At 37.4% G+C, this 25,258-nt stretch overlaps 1 protein-coding gene across 1 annotated transcript in view; it reads right to left on the bottom strand.

The window, feature by feature from the left end:
* Positions 1–25,258, bottom strand: part of cnih3 (cornichon family AMPA receptor auxiliary protein 3) — a 91,336-nt gene that overhangs the window by 54,448 nt on the left and 11,630 nt on the right. The window contains exons 2-3 of the mRNA XM_051725339.1: positions 19,097–19,165; positions 4,855–4,902 (exon numbers count right to left, since the gene is read on the bottom strand). Of these exons, the coding sequence (XP_051581299.1) occupies positions 4,855–4,902; positions 19,097–19,165 (117 nt within the window). The remainder of the gene's footprint in view (positions 1–4,854; positions 4,903–19,096; positions 19,166–25,258) is intronic.

The raw sequence follows: 25,258 nt of genomic DNA, 5'->3' as shown, positions 1-25,258 counted from the left end.
AGGAGTGTAGCGGCCTCCTGGGCCCTGACCAGTGGTGCCTCTTTGGTAGACATCTGCAGAGCAGCGGGCTGGGCAACACCCAATACCTTTGCGAGGTTCTACAATCTCCGGGTTGAGCCGGTTTTGTCCCGTGTATTGTCAGGTACGAGCAGGTAAGTTCCGGGACAGCTGGCCGGGTGTACCGCTTGCGCATAGCACCTTTCCCCGCCCTTGAAGTGAGGACGAGCGCTTTTGACTCCCAGTCGTGTTCACAAGCTGTGATCCCTGGATGACTCTCCTCCTTAGCCCGGTGGCAGACGAGTTTGAGGAGAAACTTGCTGCCTGCCCCGTACATGTGCTTATTAGGCCCTGTACTGGGGTAGGTGCTCCACATGTGCTGGTTCCCCATAGGTGGCTCCATGTGATATCTTCTGCTAAATAATTTCCCTGTCAGTAAACTGCATCTTCCTTGGGCAGAGGCCCCTCTGCCCCCGGTCACCATGTTTGTAGAAATTCCTCCCCCCTCGGGTAGGACCTACCATGCGACTTCTCCAAATGACATACTTCCAACAAGACTCGGTAAGACCATGTGATGTATTTCCACTCAAAATACCACCCCCCCCTTCTCTGGGTGGGGTGTGGTCTCCGCGGTGTCTTCCCCTTGGGAGTGACACTTCCCTGACGTAGACATTTATGGCCCCCAGTCGGTTAACAAATTCCGCTCTTTTGGGGGAGAAAAAAGAGGAAAAGAGGCCACGGCTGGGCTAGCCTGTCCCTATTTGTTGACTTGTTCCTGAAGGACCGTTGTGAGCATTGGGGTAGGTTACATGACAGCCTGGTGTGCTGGCTACAAGGCACACAGCGGTCTGCTCGTTTCACACCGCCAGTCCACGTAACACAGTTCAGCTAGATGTGGCGTTTTGTATAGGGAACCCTAGTGTCACTACATTGACACAACGTCGAGTGAGTGACAGATAGGGAACGTCCTGGTTATTTTCGTAACCTCCGTTCCCTGATGGAGGGAACGAGACATTGTGTCCCTCTTGCCACAACACTGAACTACCTGCTGAAATGGCTGGGACCTTGTCTCGGCTCCTCAGCACAAAACCTGAATGAGTGGTTGCGAGCCAGCTCCTTTTATACCCGTATGTCCGGGGTAGTGGCATGCAAATTCCACTCGCCAATTCCCATTGGCCTTTTTTTCAAAAAGCAGAGGTGTTTGGGGCTCCTAAGATTCACTACATTGACAGAACGTCTTGTTCCCTCCATCAGGGAACGGAGGGTATGAAAGTAACCAGGATGTTTTCCCTCTATGCTCATGTGTCTTGTTTTCATTGGTTTATTGTTTAATTATCTTGTTTAGAGTTCTGTTTGTTCATTGGTTTATGTTCTCCCATGTCATGTATTTAACCCTCACGTTTTCCATAGTCCATTGTCAAGTATTGTTGAATGTGGATGTGTTTGTGCTTCATAGTCAAGTCATTTATTTTCAAATAAACTGCACTTGGGTTCTCTTTACGTCATCGTCTTCGTAATTGCCAGTGCACATCGTTACATCATCAAGTATATAGTTCATTAGGCTATTTATGGTTGTCAGTCAAAATAAAAGTCGATTAGAGAGCATTCTATGAATGGAACTAGGTGCATTGATAAATAAATACAATAGGTGTGGGTGAGAAATAGATAAATATTTAAGTACTTTTTTACTATAAATCTCCACTTTCACATTCTGAAAGCGAAAATGGAGATTTATGGTTAAAAAAAAAGGATTGAAATATTGATCTGTTGCTCACCCAATGTGATTGGATTGCTTAGGAAGACATAGATTTAACCACTGGAGTCATTTGGATAACTTTTATGCTGTTTTTATGTGATTTTTGGAGATTCAAAGTTCTGGCCACCATTCACTTGCATTGAAAGGAACTACAGAGCTAAGATATTCTTCTAAAAATCTTTGTTTGTGTTCAGCAGAAGAAATAAAGTCATTCACATCTGGGATGGCATGAAAAGGAGTAAATGATGAAAGAATTTTTATTTTTGAGTCAACTATCCCTATAACTCATGTGCAATTACAGGTGTGCATATAGTAAAAGGGCTATTTTACAACAAAAATGGCTCGTCCAATCAGATTTTATAACTACAATTTTGGTGGTGAAATTATCCAAATCATGCCAAATGGCAGGAGTCCGACAAGTACATCATGTACATCATCAATTTGTAATGGACTAATCTTACACCATTATCATAATGTTACACCAAATCAGAGTGAAGGCATTTATAAATGTAGTTTATAGTTATTGGCAGATATTTTATGAATAATTTATGAATTTGATAAGATGCCATGCAAAGGAAATGCCTCTGCAATACATTCACTGAGCACTTTATTAGGAACACCTGTATACTTACTTATTCATGCAATAACTCAGATAACCACTCTTTACAACTGCAGCAAGCAAAATAGCATCTCAAAATACACAACACATTGAACCTTGAGGCGGATGGCTACAACAGTAGAAACCCATGACGGGCACTTTATTAGGACCATAATAAAGTGCTCAGTGAGTGTATATTAAATTACAAACAAACTGGTGTGAGGTATCTGAATTATGTGTCCTGGAAGGAAGTGTTAGCAGTTGTCTAAAAATATGCTGGTGGTTTGCATGGAAGCTTTGTGTGACTCAGCATTTGCATATATTTGTCTGACTGGCTCTAAGTCACCCAAGCAAAGTATCATTCCCTTTTTGATTTTCCAGAAGATGTGTTTTGGTGAAGGCCTCATCCTGACAAGACACAAATGGTGCGACTGACATTCATTCTACCCATATAAAAATAAGAAAACATGCATGTTTGTTTCTTGGCTATGAAAAAAATCCTCCATACCTAAAGTGGAGAAAATATCTTGTGTAAGAGCTTGTGAGCATAACTGAATGGCTCATTCTTAAAGGATGCACAATGCACTCATCAGCAAAATTGTCACATTAGCAAACAAATAAATATGTTTATTCTCTCATGCACAGACATTTTAAACTCTCTTAACTATTACGGCTACCTGGTCAGAATGAAAATCATTGTTTGTAATGAGACTTGATTTACTGTATATGCACTCTATAGCTTGACACAGAGAGCTTCACAAATTATCACTGGGCCCATGTCAGTCAAGTTAAGACTCAGTGGGATGTGATACGAGCCTAAAGCTAAGTGTTCACAACCAAGATAATTAATAATGATAATAAATGATAACCCATGAGCACAAAGACTCCAACCAACAGACAAAGAGCGAGAGAAAGGCAAAAAGACAGAGAAAATGAGAGAAAGAAAAGGAATAACAGCATAGATGTCCCTCTTTCACTAGCTTTGATAGGATAGTTCACCCAAAACACCCATTTAAACACCCTCATGCTGTTCCAAACCAATTTGACTTTCTTTCTTCCTTAGAACACACAAAAAAGGGATGTTAGGCAGAATGTTAGCCTCAGTCACCATTCACTTTCATTGCATCTTTTTTTCCAAACAATGAAAGTGGATGCTGACTTAGGCTGTCAGTAACATTCTGCTCATTTTGTGTTCCACAGAAGAAGGAAAGTCATACAGGTTTGGAACAACATGTCACAGGAGTGCATAAGGTATATGGACTATTTTCCAATGGACATGTCTTGTTTTGTATGAAAATAAATGGTGATTGCTATCTAGTTTGTAGTGCACATAACAAAAAAAACAAAGTTAGTGTACAGTAGTTCAACTGGTAGAGCAGTGCAGTAGTAGCATTGAATGTATTGTAAGTCACTTTGGATGAAAGCCTCTGCCAAATGTACTGTATGCATACATATATATATAAGTTTTATAAGCAAGAACTCCATTTGACCTAAAACAGGTCATTCTCTGTATTACCCAGAACGACTGAGCTCAAGCACATATGAAGCCCTTCTTCAGCCAATGTTATACCATACCGTGTATGGATAAGTGTTTTTGTCAGCTTTCTTGTTCCTTTACATTTGCAGTCAGGTGAAACAGAGTGACAACATAAAACCTTTTCTGCTATGTGCACATGCACACAGAACAGCTGGGACTCATACGATGAGACATGTTACTCATGAAGGCGTTCTGCTGATGTTGGCACAATCCATGGAACATAACAGTTCTGGTCCCCTTTAACAGTACTTGTTATGTACTTAGAGCAGAATTCAAACACACAATTCTGTGAATGCCACAATTAAAAAAAATGTGGGAAACATCTCATAGTAACTTTAATTAATAAGTCATCTTTAATAAACATTATTTAATGCTTTAAGACCCCAAGAAAGGTTTGGATGAGCACAGTTTTCTTACCTATATCAGCATATTTCCAATTGGAACAGGGCACTTGAATGACATACCAGAATGTGTGTCCTTATTTATTTATTTTTTGTTATGTCACATGAACAATGATTTGCTACTTGCAAGTCAGTTGTTAACAAATATAGAACATATAGAACCTTATTGTGAAGGGTTACAAGTTAATTTTGTTAACATTTAGGAGTATACCAGTATAAAGATGGCCGTAAAGCTAATATACATGTACTAAAAGCCACAAAATTCTAAATTTGATTCCATGGGGTCCTTAAGAAATCAGTAGTTCAAGGATATTTATAATATGAAAATATATATATATCAAAGCTTCTAGACATTTCTAACTATTTGAATTTACACAAACTAATAATCTGTGTTGCCAAATTATGTCTTAGAATACATAGAAGTTAAAGCAAGAATTACCAAAGTTTACCATATGATGTTAAATCAAACAAAAGTATCATTTCAAGAGGTGCATTTAATGAAGTGTAAAATGTGCGCAACAAAACAAATGTAATTTTGGCACACATAAACACAAACATTACATACCTTTCGTAGAAGGCAGCAGATCCTCTCAATGTTCCGAAGCCTTTCACGCTGTTAAGAGAAAATAAGACCTGTTATATCTCCCATCACATCTAAAACGCAAGTATCAAGGGCAAAACTAGTATCAAGGCCACATCCTTCAATTGATTAAAAAAACTGTAAGAAAAAAAGTATGGACATGAAGTATGATGAATTTTAACATTCTTGCTTAAAATGTGAGTGCATGTGTGTGCATGCATGTGTTTATGCAGTCATACGTGTGTTGCACAGTGGTTACATCTTTGACATCCCACTGCTGCCTAAGGCTTTTGTTTCCCCAGTTCTTGGCCTATGTTCCCTTGCAGAATCATAGAGCAATATACACTGGCAAGGACATCAAGGGACATGCATTTAGAAAAACAACTGCCAAGAGGTGTAAAACACAGCAGGCAGATTTTTGAATGGCATGTGTAAATGGCATATGGTGATTACATGAAAACATATCCATTTTTGGGGGTGGGGATAGTGGCGGTACTCTCCAGGGAGAATGCTTCAAAATCTATTTTTACATATGCTTCCAGACGCGGTGTAGTCAGTGTTTACTACGTTAATCACATTTGACAGTGGCACAGACCTTAATTGGCAGAGATTTGAATGCAACCTCTGCTGATGCCCATAAAAATCACTTTTGAAGGAACATTTAACCTAAAAATTAAAATTCTGTCATTATTAACTCACTTCATATTACTCCAAAACAATGGAACACAAAAGGAGCTATTAGGCAGATTGTTAGCCTCAGTCACCATTCACTTTCATTGTATGGAAAAAAGTTGCAATGAAAGTAAATGGTGATGGAGACTAACATTCTGCCTAGCATCTCCTTTTCTGTTTCACAATGAAAAGAAAGTTGTAAGGGTTTGGAACAACATGAGGTTGAGTAAATGATGAAAGAATTTTCATTTTTAGCTGAACTATTCCTTTAACCCTTATATTGTGTTCTGGTCAAAAATGACTGATTAACCTTTTTTTTTTTATTATTTTTTTTTTTTTAGCTTTTGTTTATTTTATCCAGTTAGAATAAAATTCCAACATTACTTTGTTCACACAAGGCATCTGAACACACAGTTCTTTTTAGATCATTTTGATAAAATTGACTGGTTTTATTTTACTTTGTTACACCTGTGGCGTTCCCCGTCTAAAGTAACCAGCCATTGGAAATGAATGGATTAGACTACAAAATACAGACATATTAAGTGTTCAGGAGCATCCCAGTCCTTTAGATAAGCACATATGTGGATGTGTGTTTGCACACACAAAGTCCTTGGACATATGCACGTGCGTGCGCACACACACATACACACACACAAAAGCACATACACATAAACGTGTGTTGAGCACCCTTTTGTGCATCGACTTTCCATGCACACTCTTTGAGGAATATTTCAAAATCTACTAATTATATTATGTTGTGTTTGGGCTCGTTTGAATCGGTATAGTCTGCTGTAACTAAATTAAGATATGTCATTGTCTATGTTAAATGTACAGGTGCATCTCAATAAATTAGAATGTCATGGAAAAGTTCATTTATTTCAGTAATTCAACTCAAATTGTGAAACTCGTGTATTAAATAAATTCAATGCACACAGACTGAAGTAGTTTAAGTCTTTGGTTCTTTTAATTGTGATGATTTTGGCTCACATTTAACAAAAACCCACCAATTCACTATCTCAAATTAGAATACACCATAAGACCAATAAAAAAAACATTTTTAGTGAATTGTTGGCCTTCTGGAAAGTATGTTCATTTACTGTATATGTACTCAATACTTGGTAGGGGCTCCTTTTACTTTAATTACTGCCTCAATTCGGCGTGGCATGGAGGTGATCAGTTTGTGGCACTGCTGAGGTGGTATGGAAGCCCAGGTTTCTTTGACAGTGGCCTTCAGCTCATCTGCATTTTTTGGTCTCTCGTTTCTCATTTTCCTCTTGACAATACCCCATAGATTCTCTATGGGGTTCAGGTCTGGTGAGTTTGCTGGCCAGTCAAGCACACCAACACCATGGTCATTTAACCAACTTTTGGTGCTTTTGGCAGTGTGGGCAGGTGCCAAATCCTGCTGGAAAATGAAATCAGCATCTTTAAAAAGCTGGTCAGCAGAAGGAAGCATGAAGTGCTCCAAAATTTCTTGGTAAACGGGTGCAGTGACCAACACCAGCAGATGTCATTGCACCCCAAATCATCACAGACTGTGGAAACTTAACACTGGACTTCAAGCAACTTGGGCTATGAGCTTCTCCACCCTTCCTCCAGACTCTAGGACCTTGGTTTCCAAATGAAATACAAAACTTGCTCTCATCTGAAAAGAGGACTTTGGACCACTGGGCAACAGTCCAGTTCTTCTTCTCCTTAGCCCAGGTAAGATGCCTCTGACGTTGTCTGTGGTTCAGGAGTGGCTTAACAAGAGGAATACGACAACTGTAGCCAAATTCCTTGACACGTCTGTGTGTGGTGGCTCTTGATGCCTTGACCCCAGCCTCAGTCCATTCCTTGTGAAGTTCACCCAAATTCTTGAATCGATTTTGCTTGACAATCCTCATAAGGCTGCGGTTCTCTCGGTTGGTTGTGCGTCTTTTTCTTCCACACTTTTTCCTTCCACTCAACTTTCTGTTAACATGCTTGGATACAGCACTCTGTGAACAGCCAGCTTCTTTGGCAATGAATGTTTGTGGCTTACCCTCCTTGTGAAGGGTGTCAATGATTGTCTTCTGGACAACTGTCAGATCAGCAGTCTTCCCCATGATTGTGTAGCCTAGTGAACCAAACTGAGAGACCATTTTGAAGGCTCAGGAAACCTTTGCAGGTGTTTTGAGTTGATTAGCTGATTGGCATGTCACCATATTCTAATTTGTTGAGATAGTGAATTGGTGGGTTTTTGTTAAATGTGAGCCAAAATCATCACAATTAAAAGAACCAAAGACTTAAACTACTTCAGTCTGTGTGCATTGAATTTATTTAATACACGAGTTTCACAATTTGAGTTGAATTACTGAAATAAATGAACTTTTCCACGACATTCTAATTTATTGAGATGCACCTGTATGTTTAAGAAGTATTAAGGAAAAATGTGACAAAAAGAGACTCAGGTTTATTATATGTGTGTGTGTCAGTGGGAATTTTATACACCAATACTCACTGCAATCCGGTCTCTGAGTGAAAAAATTTGCATTTTACTAATTAAGCCCTTTCCAATGATATATAACACAAGGCTATCTCATCATTTTTATGCTTTTACCAACTCTGAATATAATTGTTGCGATAACAAATTTGCAAATTATGAGAACAAAACTGTTCTAATTTGACAGCAAATTAAAAAGCATTATTTAAGAGTTGGTAGGATCAGATATAAATGCATTATAAAGTCCAGATTTTTTTAAGCTTTTAAAATATCAAGCAAGTTGTCATTAATTTATTACATAATTATTATTATTTTTTATGTTTTCTGCAGGGAGTGCCCCCCACTAGCCCGGTATAAGCTCAGTTCAACTAATCCTTCTAACAACTAATCCTTCTAAAAATCTGTTCAAAAAAGATGTACAGACCTGTCATAATTACTAAAAAAGAAGTTGACAAAAAGATCTAATGCAATATCTTGGGATAATATATGCAATATGAGATATTTATTAACAATCTTAGTGGCCAGTTATTTTTGACTGGGAACACAAAGGGTGTTAGCACAAATGAAACCAATACAAGGTGTAAGAGCCAAATTAAAGTGTCTTGTTTTTGAGATTAAAATATTTGTTTTGTGAGTGTGCCCCCTCTGCAGGTCAAGCTATTCTATAAGAGGAAGCCATGCCATGATGTGGGTGTGGCTGAGTATGGGGCACACAGTCTTTTGACCACATGCCAGTGAAGTCTAGCACAAAGAACCCCTGCTTTTGTTTCTTTTCTTTTATTTAATAACCTAAACTATTTCAGTTGAAAAACATGCCTGTGTCATTCACACCTTCACTCTCACCTATGGGCAATTTAGAATTTCCAATTCACTTAACTTTCATGTTTTTGGATTGTGAGGAAAACTGGAGTACACCCACATGAACATGCCAACTGCACACAGAAAGGCCCTGGGTGAGCCGGGACTCAAACTGGGGACCTTATTGCTGTAAGGCAACAGTGCTGCCCACTGAGCCACCATTTGCTTTTCATTTGTTCGCACCCTGAATGCATTTTTGCTTCTTACGGTATATGCACTATGGCATTGTATAATTTTTTTTTTTTTATCTCTGATGCACAGGGAGCAGAACACAATAGGTGGCATGTATGGTTGAATGTTAAGGAACAAATAAATCTTATATGTGTGACACAGAAGAAAAAGGCTGCAGTCTCTCTAAAAGAGTGCTGTTCTTATGCCCTCTGGCAGGAGGACAGCCAAGATGCTATTTTCTGGATTAATGAAGTCTAAACATACATATTTGATTGCCATTTTTAAATTTCCACTGAAGAAAAAAGGTTATTCAACTCAATGCATTATTTAAACAAGTAGCCTGCACTTGTAAATAATGTACTGTAAAGTAGCCAACTGTAATCCACAGAAACACCCATGGTGACCACTGCAACCCTCCTTCTCGGCAAGTATACTCTCTTCTAACCAGAGATAGCCTTATTATTCAGTTCAGTCACACACATACAGTACATAAAACTGAATTAAAGCTGATGTCTTTCTTTTACTAGTGTATATCTTCAATGTTCTAAATTAATTCCCTGTAGCTCAGCTGGTAGAGCATGGTGTTGGTAATGCAAAGGCCATGGGTTAAATTCCCTGAGAACACACATGCTGCTATAAATGTACCTTGAAAGCACTGTAAGAGGACATTCAGGCTGCATTTTTGTGTCCGTCTGTGTGCTGTTTTTCAATTATTTTTATAGGTAAACAACAGCTAGGCATACGTCTTGACCATTATGCCACATCTCACTGTTTTTCCAGCATCTCGTGTAGAAATGCCGTGTATAGACAAATACACGGCATTTAGACAAAATGTAACTTTTAAAAACATGTCTCGACACACCCGAGTCTACTTCGTCTACCTTTGTTTATCGCAAAAATGCATTCGGTCTGAAAGTCCTTTTGGAAAAAAGTATCTGCCAAGTGAATAAATATACTGTAAATGCAGAATTTATAGAAATGTGAAGAACTTGTGCAGTTCTCACTAAAATTATGTACAAATATTTGCTGAGATAATGCTTTGAGGTTTAATTTTGATATGTGCAGCTATTTTCCAGAAATTTCAAGAGTGCATTTTTTAAAATGCTTTGATTGACAACCCCCACTGTCCTGTTCCAACACACAGCTATGTTTCACAGATTAGACCAAACTTCCATTAAAGTTACACTGAATTCTCACTATTTTTGGATGGCAGCTCATTTAAGTTCATCCAAATTTGCTTAAGACATCTCTTTTTATTTTCACACTGCCATCCTTCCCAATAACAGCATGCAAATATATTTCACTGGCAGTCATAGAGACTGGAGATAACAGCAGAAATATCAGCACTTTTAATTAGCAGGCAATTAGAATCAGCTCCCTTTGAAATCTTCGACAGCACAAATTCTGCTTGACAAATGCTGGCATACAGCGTAAACAATATAGGGCTGGGCGATAAAACGGTATCGGTATTTATCGATGGTACACCTTTATCGATAACGATATAAAAAAATTTTTTCCGGATATAACGCTCGATAGTTTCACTTAAATGCATTAAAATGTAAACAGACATGAAGTTTGGTTGCATGAACAACCCTTAAGCGTGCGCCGTCCCTGGATCGTAAACAGCCTATCATGTGGCTTGATAAAGGAGTGTGCTACGAGTGACAAGCAAACAGCCAATAACAAGTTGCGTTGCTGTGGGGGTTCGGTTGCGCCATCGCCATGTGACATCAAAACACAAGAACACATGCGAAAATGAGTGAAGTGCCTGCCGGTGATGAGGAGATTGTGAATAAAAAGGACATGTCAGCTCGCCAGTGTGGCAGTTTTTTGGTTTCTTGACGTCTGAACAACATCAGAACACCGTTGTGTGTAATCTTTGCAAAAAAAATGTCCCGGCCAAGTATGGAAACACAAACTTATTTCATCACCTTAACCGCTTCCACCCTTTGGAATATGCAGCATGTCGTCCGCCACGACCTACATCTACCTCACCTCAACAAACAACGCACAAGCAGTCCACGATGGAGAGGTACTCGGCAACAATGCCTTATGAGAAATCCTCCAAATGATACAATGATAACACTTATTTATTTAATCTTCATATAAGATATAAGAAAGAAGATATTTGTTTACATTTTTTAATATTTATGTTAAAACTAAAATAATTTTTTTGTTTGCCTTAATAGAGTGAGTAAATTAAAAATACAGTGGTTAAATTCAAACCTTTTTTCTACTGGTCTTTGTTTAAAAAAGGTTATTAAAATGTATCAATAATTATCGATACCGAATGATATGAAACATTATACCGTGATACATTTTTTAGCTGTATCGCCCAGCCCTAAAACAATATATTGGTAAATATAGGACAGAGAGAATGTAATGTTCTTGGACTATGAAACCTTGCAGAAGAACCTGCCAGGTACAATGGTTCATAGCCTTTGAAGTAGATGCAAATGCAAACACAGCAGAATTGAGTCTCTCTTCTCTGTAGCACAAATAATATTCAGCATACCCACTAATCATGGGATTGAAAGAGTATGAGAATATGATTCCTACAGTTAGTTCTCAATTGGTGGCTTGCAGGTCTAATCTGAAAGGGTTGCAGACAGCAAGGAAACAGACAATGCTAAATGCAAATAGTAAAATTCAACTAACCAAATAATCGAGTATAGGATAGCAAAATAAACAGAAAACTCTGTGTTATTTAGGTGTAAATACACCTGTCACTTGGAAGAAGCAGGTGTCAACATGGACAGGTTGCGTGACATACAGTTGTGCTCAAAAGTTTGCATACCCTTGGAGAATTGGTAATATATGTACCATTTTTAAAGAAAACATGAGTGAGCAGGCAAAACACATTTCTTTTATTTCTTATGGGATTCATATTCAACTGTAGGTTATAACAGAATGGCACAATCATAAAACAAAACATGGCAACAAAGAAAAAAATGAAATGACCCCTGTTCAAAAGTCTGCATACCCTTAGTTCTTAATACTGTGTATTGCCCCCTTTAGCGTCAATGAAAGTGTGCAGTCTTTTGTAATAGTTGTCTATGAGGCCCTAAATTCTTGCAGGTGGTATAGTAGCCCATTCGTCTTGGCAAAATGCCTCCAGGTCATGCAAAGTCTTTGGTTGTCTTGCATGAACCGCATGTTTGAGATCTCCCAAGAGTGGCTCGATGATATTAAGGTCAGGAGACTGTGATGGCCACTCCAGAACCTTCACCTTTTTCTGCTGTAACCACTGGAGGGTCAACTTGGCCTTGTGCTTAGGGTCATTGTCATGCTGGAAAGTCCAAGAGCATCCCATGTGCAGCTTTCGTGCAGAAGAATGCAAATTGTCTGCCAGTATTTTCTGATAACATGCTACATTCATCTTGCCATCAATTTTCACAAGGTTCCCTGTGCCTTTAGAGCTCACACCCCCCCAAAACATCAGTGAGCCACCACCATGCTTCACAGTGGGGATGGTATTCTTTTCACTATAGGCCTTGTTGACCCATCTCCAAACATAGCGCTTATGGTTGTGACCATAAAGCTCTATTTTGGTCTCGTCACTCCAAATTACAGTGTGCCAGAAGTTGTGAGGCGTGTCAAGGTGTTGTCGAGCATATTGTAACCAGGCTTTTTTGTGGCATTGGCGCAGTAAAGGCTTCTTTCTGGCAACTCGATCATGCAGCTCATTTTTGTTCAAGTATCGTCGTATTGTGCTCCTTGAAACAACCACACCGTCTTTTTCCAGAGCAGCCTGTATTTCTCCTGAGGTTACCTGTGGGTTTTTCTATGTATCCTGAAAGAGATCCCTGAATTTTCCACTTCTTAATAAGTGATTGAACAGTACTGACTGGCATTTCAAGGCTTTGGATATCTTTTATATCCTTTTCCATCTTTATAAAGTTCCATTACCTTGTTACGCAGGTCTTTTGACAGTTCTTTTCTGCTCCCCATGGCTCAGTATCTAGCCTGCTCAGTGCATCCACGTGAGAGCTAACAAACTCATTGACTATTTATACACAGACACTAATTGCAATTTAAAAAGCCACAGGTGTGGGAAATGAAACTTTATTTGCCATTTAAACCTGTGTGTGTCACCTTGTGTGTCTGTAACAGGGCCAAACATTCAAGGGTATGTAAACTTTTGATCAGGGCCATTTGGGTGATTTCTGTTATCATTATGATTTAAAAAGGAGCCAAACAACTATGTGATAATGAATGGCTTCATATGATCACTATCCTTAAATAAAAGACCATTAAAAAAAATATGATCAGTCATATTTTCAAAATCAATGCCAAAATTTCACAATTTCTGCCAGGGTATGCAAACTTTTGAGCACAACTGTACCTTTATCTTAAAAATAATGAACAAAATATGCAAGCAATGTAAAAAGAAAAAGAAATGGACCAAGGCTACATTAAATATGGCTCACTTGCAGCAAGGTAATTTGTACAGTAAATTATTAGCTGCAGAGGGCTTGAAACCATCAAATTCAAGATACATTTAAATTTTAAAAATTTGATTTTAAGGACATTTTATCAAACAACTGATAACCACTAGTTTAAATTATGATATAGAGAAATGTTTAATCTTTTTCTCTTTTTTAGCCAATAATACAATCTCTCTGCCTTGCAATCTAAGCAAACAATTTACTGTGGTATTTAGAAACCCACCACTGCAGTGCAAAAATGAAATAATATTGGCACACCTTATCCAGTCTGTTGAAGCACTCTTCACTTCAGTCAAAGATAATGTTTAAATGCCATAGCAAAATAATCTTATTTGCTGCTCTGCACCCACAGCTAATTAAGTGGTATGGAAAGTAACAGATGCCTTTGAACCCAAAGGGACCATCTATGTCCAATTCAAAGTGGGCCCTGAGGATGGTCATGTGACCCCTTCTAAGGCAGCCGTGGTGTGTAATTTCGTTTTCATAAGCTCATGCTTTACCGAGAGCAGAAATCAAGAACCTCCTGAAGCTCATCTGGTAGAGCACTGTAGCACCAAAAGGTCATGGGTTCCATTCTAAGCGAACACACATACAGTACTGTGTATAAAAATAAAATGTAGACCTTGACTGCACTGTACATCGCTTTGGATAAAACTGTATACCAATGTAGAGGATAAAAAAACCTGATGCTAGTGAGCCAATGGGTGTGCTGAAGTGGTCATACTGTGCATGCTGGCAAACATCTGGTCTGGATAAGATCATAAAACCCCTGCCTTCATGTACGCAACATGCCATAATAAGAAATCTAATTCAGTGTGGTTTTACATTGAAATCAGTGACATGCATGTTAATGTCTGTCATGGCACATTAGTGTAATAAAATGTTAAAAGCATGCATGCATCAGGCAGCACAGCAGATAAACATTACATCTAATGAGCTCATAACGTTAACATGAAAGACGCCTCATGTGAACATAAAGAAAACTCATCAAGGATTATTAGGGTATCTTATGAAGAATAACATCAGAAGTGTGTAATTGCTGGAGAATTACGTCTTGAATGTCTTCACAGAATTAGCCGGGCGGCAGCAGTTAAGGGCAGTTAAATGTGATGATGCTGCTTGCTCTCTCTAGCTCTCAGATTGAGATTTCTCCATCAGAGAAAGTGATACATTGACATGTGGAGAGTTGATGAATGAAAATGCATGTGAGCTTTTCTTTTTCAATATCAAGGTCTTAGGTTAAAATTTATATATTTGTATAAGGGAAAGTGTATGATTTTAGATGCATTTCTTCTAAGTTTCTCACCACTTTGCATCAGCTTTTTTTTTTTTAAATAATTTAGTTGCATGCACAGTAATTACAATAAAATGTAATGTTAGGTATTTGAGGTAAAACTTTTCCTATTCCTAATTTAGTAGCTTGAAAATGTTTAGTTTGTCATCCAGTTGGGCTTCTAATTAGCCACATTTTGAAGGATCCCCAAGAGATTGGCTGATTAGAAATGGATTTTCTGAGACACCACAAGACTCAATAATTAGACAAAATAGTACATACACTTTCAGGGAAATTTGTAAATTCATGACCAGACATTTTTTTGAAGATAGACCCCATTAGATAATGGCAATATATTAAAATTTTATTTCTATCCACATGATTAATTTTGATACAATTCTGTATTTCACAGTTTATGATGAGGACAGTCAGAATTTACATATTTTACTTAGAACAGCTAAAAATGAAATAGAACAGATATGAATGCAATTACTATATATATATATATATATATATATATATATATATATATATATATATATATATATATATATATATGCACGCACACTAATACTATAATAAACTGATAACACTTTACAATAAGGCTCTGTTTGTTAACATTAGTAAAAAGGTATCATGAACTAATAATAAATAATATTTTTTTTCACAGCATCTATTAACCATTAACCAAGATTATTAAATGATGTAAACTATTTTTCACTGTTAGTTCACATTAACTTATGTATTTAACTAATGTTAAAAAAATACAACCTTATTGTATAATGTTACGAATATATTGAATACATTTAAATAATATTTGAACAGATAATATATTATGGACAAAATCAGTGGTCTTTTCTATCCAGCTAAATGATGAAAATATAAAAGAGGAAATTAACTGCCTTGTTCTTTGAGGACAGTAAAATTACGTAACATTAAATGCCCACAGGCAAAGTCCCTTTCAAGGCAAGTCAGTTCACTTAGCGGGCACCTTTGGAACACTCCCTGGCAGCTATTTTCTATGGATACAAGCGCCATGAAAGTACAGCTCATTTGTACTTGAATGGGGAAAGACCGAAATCTCCAAAACAGTTGGTCAAGATTACCATCAAGAACATATCAAATCAGTAGAAAAATCTGTCAACAATGGTATCATAAATTGCACTTCTTTAGCTCAGATCATGCTTAAAAACGCTTTTCAGCTAATAAGCATGCACATTCTCGAGATGACTGACAGGCGATGTCTGTCTCTAAAAGGTGATTGGTTCTTTTATCTATAAGGCAAGACTTCTCTACATCCGCCATATTGGGCGTTCCAATTTCTCCCATTCACTTTAATACAAGTGGTCCATCTTGGGCTAAATAGTCTTTGCCACAGGCAGATGTGTATAAGAAGGCCATTTGACTTCATCCCTTGCCAGGCAGGCAGGTATGGTCTCTGTCCCTACCCTCTGACCAGAGTCCAACTGACAGTGTTTAAGAGAGTAAATGCAGTGACTGCAGCACTATTGTGTAGAGTCATCAGGGAAGCTTCAGGGAGGATCACAGGATGAGGCCCTGACTCTCTCTGAGCCGGAGATTGACAGAAGCCACCAATTAGCCTGGCAGGGTGTAAGATTGACTCAACTGTGTGGTGAGATCAGCTGGGAGGCCATCAATCTTTTAGCATCCCCCATCTTCCATATCCTCCAGCCTGATAGAGGGTTGGGTGACATATAGAGCGTGTATCTCTCACATTGACACTGTCGGGAAGATGGCAATAAATTGCAACTACACTTTGTGGATATGTGACTCAGATACTTTGTCTACATGTCACAATGCTTCTTTCTAAGGGTGCTTTCACACTTGTGCTTACAGTATAATGCATTTTTCATAGCTGCTTGCCTCTGAATAAATTGACTTCATAAATCCAAAGGGTCAAATGCATAAAATAAACACAGTGAATTTGGTGTCTTTTCCTCCTGAGTCATTACTTGGCTAAAGTGGTAAACAGATTCCACTAGTTCTCACTTTGATGATACCAACATACCACAGCTCGGATCCAAATAATACAATGAGCTCATTTACATGTGCATTACACTTCCTCACACTTGAAGCTTGCACATGCGCTGAGTGCAAGATTTATAGTGAAAAAAATTTGGTCTGTTCTGGAGCGTGTCTCTCTCTCTCTCGAACTGGCATCTCCGCCTTATCTCGCTCTCCCGCTGGTCAGCTGATTCAGAGCCGGCCGTGCTTCATCACGCCCCGGTCATGCCCTCCTTCTCGTCACAGGTTTATAATAAGATAATTTGTGGTCGTTTTCAGCATATTGGTGTAAAGGACAACACACTCAATGTAAAACCTGTAGTGCCACGGGGAGGATGGTGGAATCAAACTTGGGTTTGGACCAAGCAATCGTGAAAAAAGTTAAATAAATTAGACAATTTTCAATATGAAGTCACAGATGCAGTCCAAAAACACTTCATTCAAAAATATCTGCGTTCGCTAGCGCCTCTTACTTTAGTATCTGTTGCAACATAACCCCGGTGAGGTATCAAGAACACACACATGTAAATTATTCTACAACACTGGCATCTGGAATGCCAGTGTTGTTCTAACTTTTGGATGACAGTTGCTGTATCCAAAAAGCTGGAAAAGTAGCTTCTGTTTGAATTAATTAGCTAGATTAGAGCTGCAAGGGGCCTCCATCAGAGAAAATACAACAAATAGACAGCTGGTCTATGGATTATTCATGCAATGCAGCGGATGACAGGAAATGTTTAGGAGCCCAGGGTGGGTAACACACCTGGTCCCTGCAATAGATCAGAGGGATTGCTTAAATATATTCCCACCACAAACAAACAAACACACCAGTATCAGAAAATAACTTTTCCATAAAGGGGAACTATATACAGTTCTGTGCAAAAGTTTTAGGCACTTGGGAAAAATGTTGCATAGTGAGAATGTCTTCAAAAATAATGCCATAAATTGTTTTAATTGTTCAATTAATGTCATACAAAGCCGAGTAAACATAAAAAAAAAAGCTAAATCAATATTTGGTGTGACCACCTTTGCTTTCAAAACAGCACCAATTCTCCTAGGTACACCTGAACACAGTTTTTCTTGGTTGTTGGCAGATAGGATGTTCCAGGCTTCTTGGAGAATTTGCCACAGGTCTCAATTGCTTCTGTCTCTTCTTGTAATCCCAGACTGACTCAATATTCAGTGGGCGGCTCTGTGGGGACCATGCCATCTGTTGCAGGGCTCCCTGTTCTTCAATTCTATTTTATTCTATTTGCAAAATAAATGTTTGTGAGTCTAAAATGTATATTTCCTATTGACACACTAAAGCTGAAAATATAAATAACCATCATAAGACAAATGTTTCTGTGAAGCAACTTATGTGCCTTATTAAGAATTTTGCACAGTACTGTATATATATGTACTGTATATGTACTATATATATATATTACCTTTATGAGGGTATATTTTTAGTAATCATACAAAGATATTGTTCATTCTTTAATGTAAAAAAATAATTAACATTAACACGGAAACTATTAATTTATATAAATTGCTATTAATAAGATCTCATATAATATGTATAGAATAGAAAATTAAGAAATATCTAAGAAATTTACTCATTGAGCACTTTATTAGGAACACTATGGTACACGTGGTCTTCTGCTGTTATTCAGATGTTATTCTGCTCACAAAAATTGTACAGAGTGGTTATCTGAGTTACTGTAGCCTTTCTGTCACCTCAAACCAGTCTGGCCAATCTCCGTTGACCTCTCTCATCAACAAGATGTTTCTGTCTGCAGAACTGCCACTCACTGGATGTTTTTTTTGTTTGTTTTTGGCACCATTCTGAGTAAACTCTAGAGACTGTTGTGTATGTAAAACCCAGGAGATCAGCAGTTACAGAAATACTCAAACAAGCCCATCTGTCACCAACAATCATGCCACGGTCTGGGAAATCACTGGGATCAAATTTTTCCCCATTCTGATGTGATGTGAAAATTAATTGAAGCTCCTGACCCATATCCGCATGATTTTATGCATTGCACTGCAGCCACATGATTGGCTGATTAGAAAATTGCATGAATAAGTAGGTATACAGGTGTTCCTAATAAAGCGCTCAGTGAGTGTATATGCAAATAAAACATTTGAAAGTCATCACGGGGATTTTTTTGCCCTTACATTGGAATTTCAAGGCCTTTTTTGTCACTTTCTATGACATTTTTACCCTGAGCCCCATTTTTTACCCTGAAACACACATGCAAACTCACTCATTTCCATGGAAGTGCAGGAAAGGGCATTGAATCAAGTGATCACATCCATTTTATTTGCATGACTTACCGCATGAAGTGGATTGCCCTGATCGATCGGCACCTTGAAGTCTGCCTGAAGCTCATCAAAGGCTGTTATCTGAAAACCCAAAGAGAAAAAGGGAGCACAATCATTATCATTAGATTGGACATATTTATTGGATTTGCAGTGCATGGGCAATCTTTAGGCATACTTGATGCCAAGCTCTTTCCATTACTGTGTCCTTCACATTTCTTCTCTCTGATAGTCCAGCATCTCATTTAACATAATACTTGATATGTCAAAAACTTTAATTGAGAACAGATGTTCATATGAACAGAGATGCAAGGGCTACTTTAAAAAGGTAATGCAGTAAAATTACTTTGTAAAAAATGTCATCATTAACATAATCCAAATACAACCTATAGTAACACACTATAATCTGTTTACTTAAGTTACTTTAAGATTGAATATGCAAATAAAGGTGACAGAAAAACAGTATGTTAACTAGGTGACTTGATCTTAAAATGCCAACAAAACAATCTTACAAGTCCTGCCCTGGAAAACGCTACCTACAGTATGTTGCCAATTTCAGGATCTGCTATTGGTGATAGTAGTACTTTATTTCTTTCACTATACAGTATATTTAGAAAATGCAATACTGGTAATAATTCTCAATTTTACAAAAGGTAATGCTAATCTGTTTATGTGTTTTTAATGTAACTGTAATGGAATACAGTTACCTCTTCATTTAATCGTCATTACATAATGCTGTTACAAGTATTCCATTACTCCCCAAGCCATCATTTGAAACGATCTACTTTAACAACTGCATTACAGGAAAATGTTTTTGTGGTTCCCCATGCCTTTGGCACCTGCACAAAACAAGAGAGGCCTATATTAAAGTTAGATCAAATTAGAGTTTATTTACCCTGTTACAAACCAATATGCCCTCACTACCTGCACTGTTTCCCTCTTATGGTATATCAATGTTCTCTCAATTCTGTAGGCTACACAAGCAGTAGAAACGTGGTTTGATTTTGATTGATTTTGACTTTTGAGGATAAATGGAAGACTTGATTAAGGAAGTCATTGGATTGATGGAATTTTTGTGAATTGTTATACAACTAAATATATACTGAATCTATTAAACATTTTGCATAAGCTGTGAGTCTTGTGTCTTTCTGCTCAACCATCAGATGAGCATGGAGGTGAAACAGCTACAATATGTAGAAAAGAATGCATTACATAATTCATTTAATTCTGGCCATCTTGTAACAGTTGCATTTAAATTTGCACCACGAAAGGGGGATTATTCAGCCATAGAAACTACACAAGTGACATAAATAACTGAACACTTTTCTTTAAATGTTGATGAAGCATAAAAATTGCTTGAGACAGGTTAATTTAAAATAATGCCGGTTATAATCCTATACTGACAGCAGCATGTGAATTTTAATCAAAGTGGTATGAAACAGCACCGATACAATATGTCCATGCATATGTTGCATGTTTTCTACTGTGTATGCAAGTAAGGTGTAACCACAAAAAAAATCTGTTGCGCAACAAAACAGAAAATCAACAAAGACTGTAACATGTGCACAATGCAGCCATGTGGAAACATCGCTGTTTCGTTCCCTCAGTGAATTCATCATACCCATTTGGGGATTACAAAAAAATATGTCAAGAAGCTGACTGCAGAACTGTACACTATATAAATATACTTCCCTTTCTATATCATGAGGTTCACGCAGCAATGCACAGCTTTTAAATTATACTAAAATCTTCAAAATGATTAGCAATTATTACTCAGTGATTAAAATCTCACAAACATACTCCTATTTATTCATTCCTATGAGGATAAAAATTGCAAAAATATTGTGTGTAGAAAAGGACGTAATTGTGCCTTATATCAAATAAAAGCCAGATTATGACACATTGTGTTGCTGCTAGTTAAAGATGATTGTTTCCTGCTGTACTGTCTACACATCCAATATCATGCCTGACCTAATCTATCATCTCATTCTCCTACACTACTAGATTTACTAGTCTTACCCATTAATTTGGGTCAGAGACTTTCATAGCTCACATGAGCCAAATGACGAAACCATTCCGGGGACACTTGGGCTCAGAATTGTTATGCAAATAAAACAGTTCACTTCCGTGATTATGCTAATTCTGGGCAGTGAATTTATAAGATGTGCTTTATTATTTGATTCCAAGTAAATTTGCCCAGCGCACGTGTCTGTATATGGGCGCACTGTCTGTTTTTCCCCTGTGGGCTTATCATAGATAAGACGCGTCATGCACGTCAGCCGCGCTAATTTCAGTGTTTAATTTCAGTTTCATCAGCGATCTGCATCAAATAAACGAGGAAAAATGTTCTGTCTCTCCTACAACATGCATTCGTCTCTTTCTTTGTTATTATTTACTGCGTGATGCAAGCCCAATGCAAATATTCTGTGACAGCTGTTATGTTTTGCATTTTTCCTGTGCTAACGTAGCACTGTTTTGGTGGGGTAAAGTTTACCTATGTGACTTGAACAGATGCATTTAAACTTGACCAGTTTCGTCTGGAATGCGTCTCAAATCACCTCCTGAAGTGGTCTGAGTGATTGGATTGCAATCCTTCTCGAATGCATTTCCGAGGGCATTTACACCTGGTCTTCATCAGATCCGATCTGATCAGTGAAAATGCATGAAGTGGCCAAGTGTAAACAGGCCCTAAGGTGGGAAAACAGGCAGATAGCCGATTAATCGGCCGATAGTTTTTAAATTGTATAATATGAATGAAAACTTTCCACTCATTATAAAATAGTGCTGAATATTTGTAAGTATCACTTTCAGTGGCAATACTTTATACATTTCTCCCACACTGGTATCTTCAAAGCCTTTGACATCTGAAATTAATTAAAATATTAATTAAAATATTACAGGTCAAATGTGTTTGTTGTTCAGCAGTAACATAAAACACTGCCTTACAAAGCCAATTAGCGACTGTATGCTTCATCACTACTGACAATATTTATTATTTTGTTTTATTGTCATATTAAGTATACGAATGATGTACAAGAAAGGGAGAGAGAAAAAGATGTTGAAATCAAATCAACTCAAGTCTTGTCTTTATAAAGGTAATTTTAGAATGGCATTGTATAAATTATATGTGCCCTCATATGAACACATTGTATTATATAACAATGTGCCCTCTTATGAATATCAAATTTATATTTCAAACGTATATATTTTACCATGCTCATTTATTTATTCATTTATTTATTTTTTGTACATAACTACGTAATAAAATTAGGAAGATTGAACAGAAGTTCATTTTGTTAGAATGCAGAAAAGCTCAGGAATCTTTATAGTCAAAAAACTATCAAATGTAAAACTATCCACAATATTCTCAGCGAGTCCACTGTATTTCGCAAGGTGAGCGGAATGAAAAAGTATAAAAAGGTGTTTTTCCTGAACTGTCTGTGAGTAGTGACAATGTTTTCAACTGTTTTCATGCTGTGATGCTAAATGGATAAATTCTATAGTGGAAGACCATAATTATTAGATGAGACATGTACAGTAGTGAGATGTTTTATCACATTTAAAATTAACTGTATTCTGATTTTCCTCTGCCCTGCATTTTTCCTGCCTGCAATTCACTTTCTTTTGAGTGTCTTTGCAGAATGTGCTTGTCTTCCCTTAAGGGGAAAAGGTGATTGGGAAAACAGTGTGGACATTAATTCAGTATCAATTAAATGTATTTGTACAGCTAGTGCTTTTATTAATACATACTGATTTATAGTTGCTTTACAGAAAACATTGAACTTTTGTGTACAATGTTTATAATGTACTGTATGTCCAGATAAATACGTTTATTTGTATTGCATGTAGTTCTTTTTGTATGGTACAGTTTATTGTGTGACTGCTAATACATCATTATTTCCTACACAAGAACAATAAATTCAATCTATCAACAGGATCAGTTGTTCACTAAAACATTTCATGTAGGTTATAGCATTTAGATACGGATATAATGTATATAAACTAACTATTATAAAGCTAGACTGAGCATACTACACAGTCATCTCCCACAAAACAATTGTATTTTATCTGAAAAACAACAGCATGTCAGTCTCAACGCCTGAGTCCTGTAATACATGAACATCCTACTGTCTGGACCTCCCCTGTTTCTGCAGTAAGTACATAATCTCAGTACAACAAACTTTTTAGTTTCTGACTAAACTCAATATATGCTTTAAAATAAACATACTTATCTACAGTTCTCAAAACATGTCCAACTTTACAGCTGTGAAGGTGCTAATAGGCTACATAGCTTTTCAGGTTAGTCTGCTCCGGTTCTTCCATTGATGGATAAAGACTCAACAAAATAACTAAAATGCTTCTATTCGCAATATGTGGCCATCATCCTCAAACCCATACTCATTAACCGATAGGTGGGGAAGAACAACATCGCCTCGCTATAATTCTGTGAAATTTGTTCACAAGTTTCTGTAATTTTTAATGCTGTGTTAGTACATAACATAACGGAAGTTCTGCCCACATCGCCCGAAAAGCATCATGGCACTCCGGAATATTGTGGATAAAACTGTTCCTGTGCGCGTGCATTCACTCAATGTAATTTGGTAGCACTTGGTCTTCTGAAGCAACCGAACGGCAGAGCAAAAGCAAAAACTCAGTCAGCATATTCATATAAGGTTGGCATTAATTATTGATTTACTACTGATAATTAACTTAAGCTATGAATCTGCTTGGCAAAAAAACTTCTTTGGAACGCTCATGATTATAAACTGACTGGAACATATTGGATGCCCCTCAACACTGAAAAAATAAATAAAAATCTCAACGGATCTGCACAAATTCATAAGTTACAAGAGGAAAGGTAAGCAGTTTTCATCCTTGACTTGTAACATTGTTCTAACCATTAGAACAGGTAATGTTAGCTCTGTTATCCTCTCTCCACCTTGGCAGCAATGCAGTTCTCCAGTGCAGAGATTAGTTATAAATAAATGAATTATCAAACCATCTTTAGTTGTCTTAAATGTCTGATTTATTGTACCATGACAATAATAATAACATGTATTGTATACATACCTTGGCTTTTCTCTGTCCATGTTTTAAACCACTTTTTAAGCATCCGTCTCTATAAATAGCCTTTTTACGTTGCACAACAATCTCCATGCACAGTCAGTGATTGTGTTTATTTATATCATGGTCTGTTCGAATACTCTATTATGATTGGCTGGAATGCGTGCGTTTCAAACTGTTGAATGCACAGGTAGTTCCGGTCAGTTTTAATCACCGTTCGATATTAATGTGCTGCGTATGTGTTCCGGTAGTATTTTCCCCATTCATTTCTTCCATAGACTTTTCAAAAAACCCTATATTAAAGAGTTGTTAAGCATGAACTACACCAACCAACTCCAGGGTAAATCGCAACATTACAGACTTTATTTTAAAGCAAAAAAGTGTTTGAAGGTACAAGTCTGTGTACTTATTGTCTTTCACGAGGGCACAAACTACAATCCCATGAAGCATTGCGAATGATATGATAGAATATAAAATTATGGAAATATATAAAACTATTAATTTTAGTTTGTTGATTATAAGTATAGAAACAATATAGTTTATGTTTTTTACAAAATATTCCGATATACACAAATATATAAGTGCAGGAAGACCGACTCCTTTGCGTCATTCAGAGGGCGTCATTGAAGTGGACGGTCGCTTCCGGTCTTATTACATGGGCTTTCTTGTCTGCAGTTCTCTGATTGGAGGATCTTTCACTGCTGTACCATGGGTACTGTAGTTGTTCACCAGGAATTCCACTATTAAATGTGATTTTTAAACAATGAAGTTGAAATAACACAGACGGATGACTTCAACAGAAGCATATACCATAGACTAACAACCTCGGAGCTCATGGTAGTTATTGTTAAAATCAGTTAGTCTGGAAAAAATGAATGGGATTTTTACTTCTGGAACCTGACTGTTGTGTTCTATTACAGAGCAAGCAGAGTGAACTATATGGCTGCATCTAAAACCAGGAAAATGCTGCCTCCGGAAGCTGTATATGGAGGTGGGAAGGTCTGAAGGCATGTCCGAATCCAGTGATCATGTCACATCCTGTCTACTGAGATACCTTCATCTGATCGATTTCTGAAGGCAGCATAGCTGTATCCTTTGCTGCCTATGAAAACC

Source organism: Myxocyprinus asiaticus, chromosome 19 (genome assembly GCF_019703515.2).
Source record: "Myxocyprinus asiaticus isolate MX2 ecotype Aquarium Trade chromosome 19, UBuf_Myxa_2, whole genome shotgun sequence".
In the NCBI taxonomy this organism is placed as follows: Eukaryota; Metazoa; Chordata; class Actinopteri; order Cypriniformes; family Catostomidae; genus Myxocyprinus; species Myxocyprinus asiaticus.
This window is presented reverse-complemented; position numbering and strand designations above follow the sequence as displayed.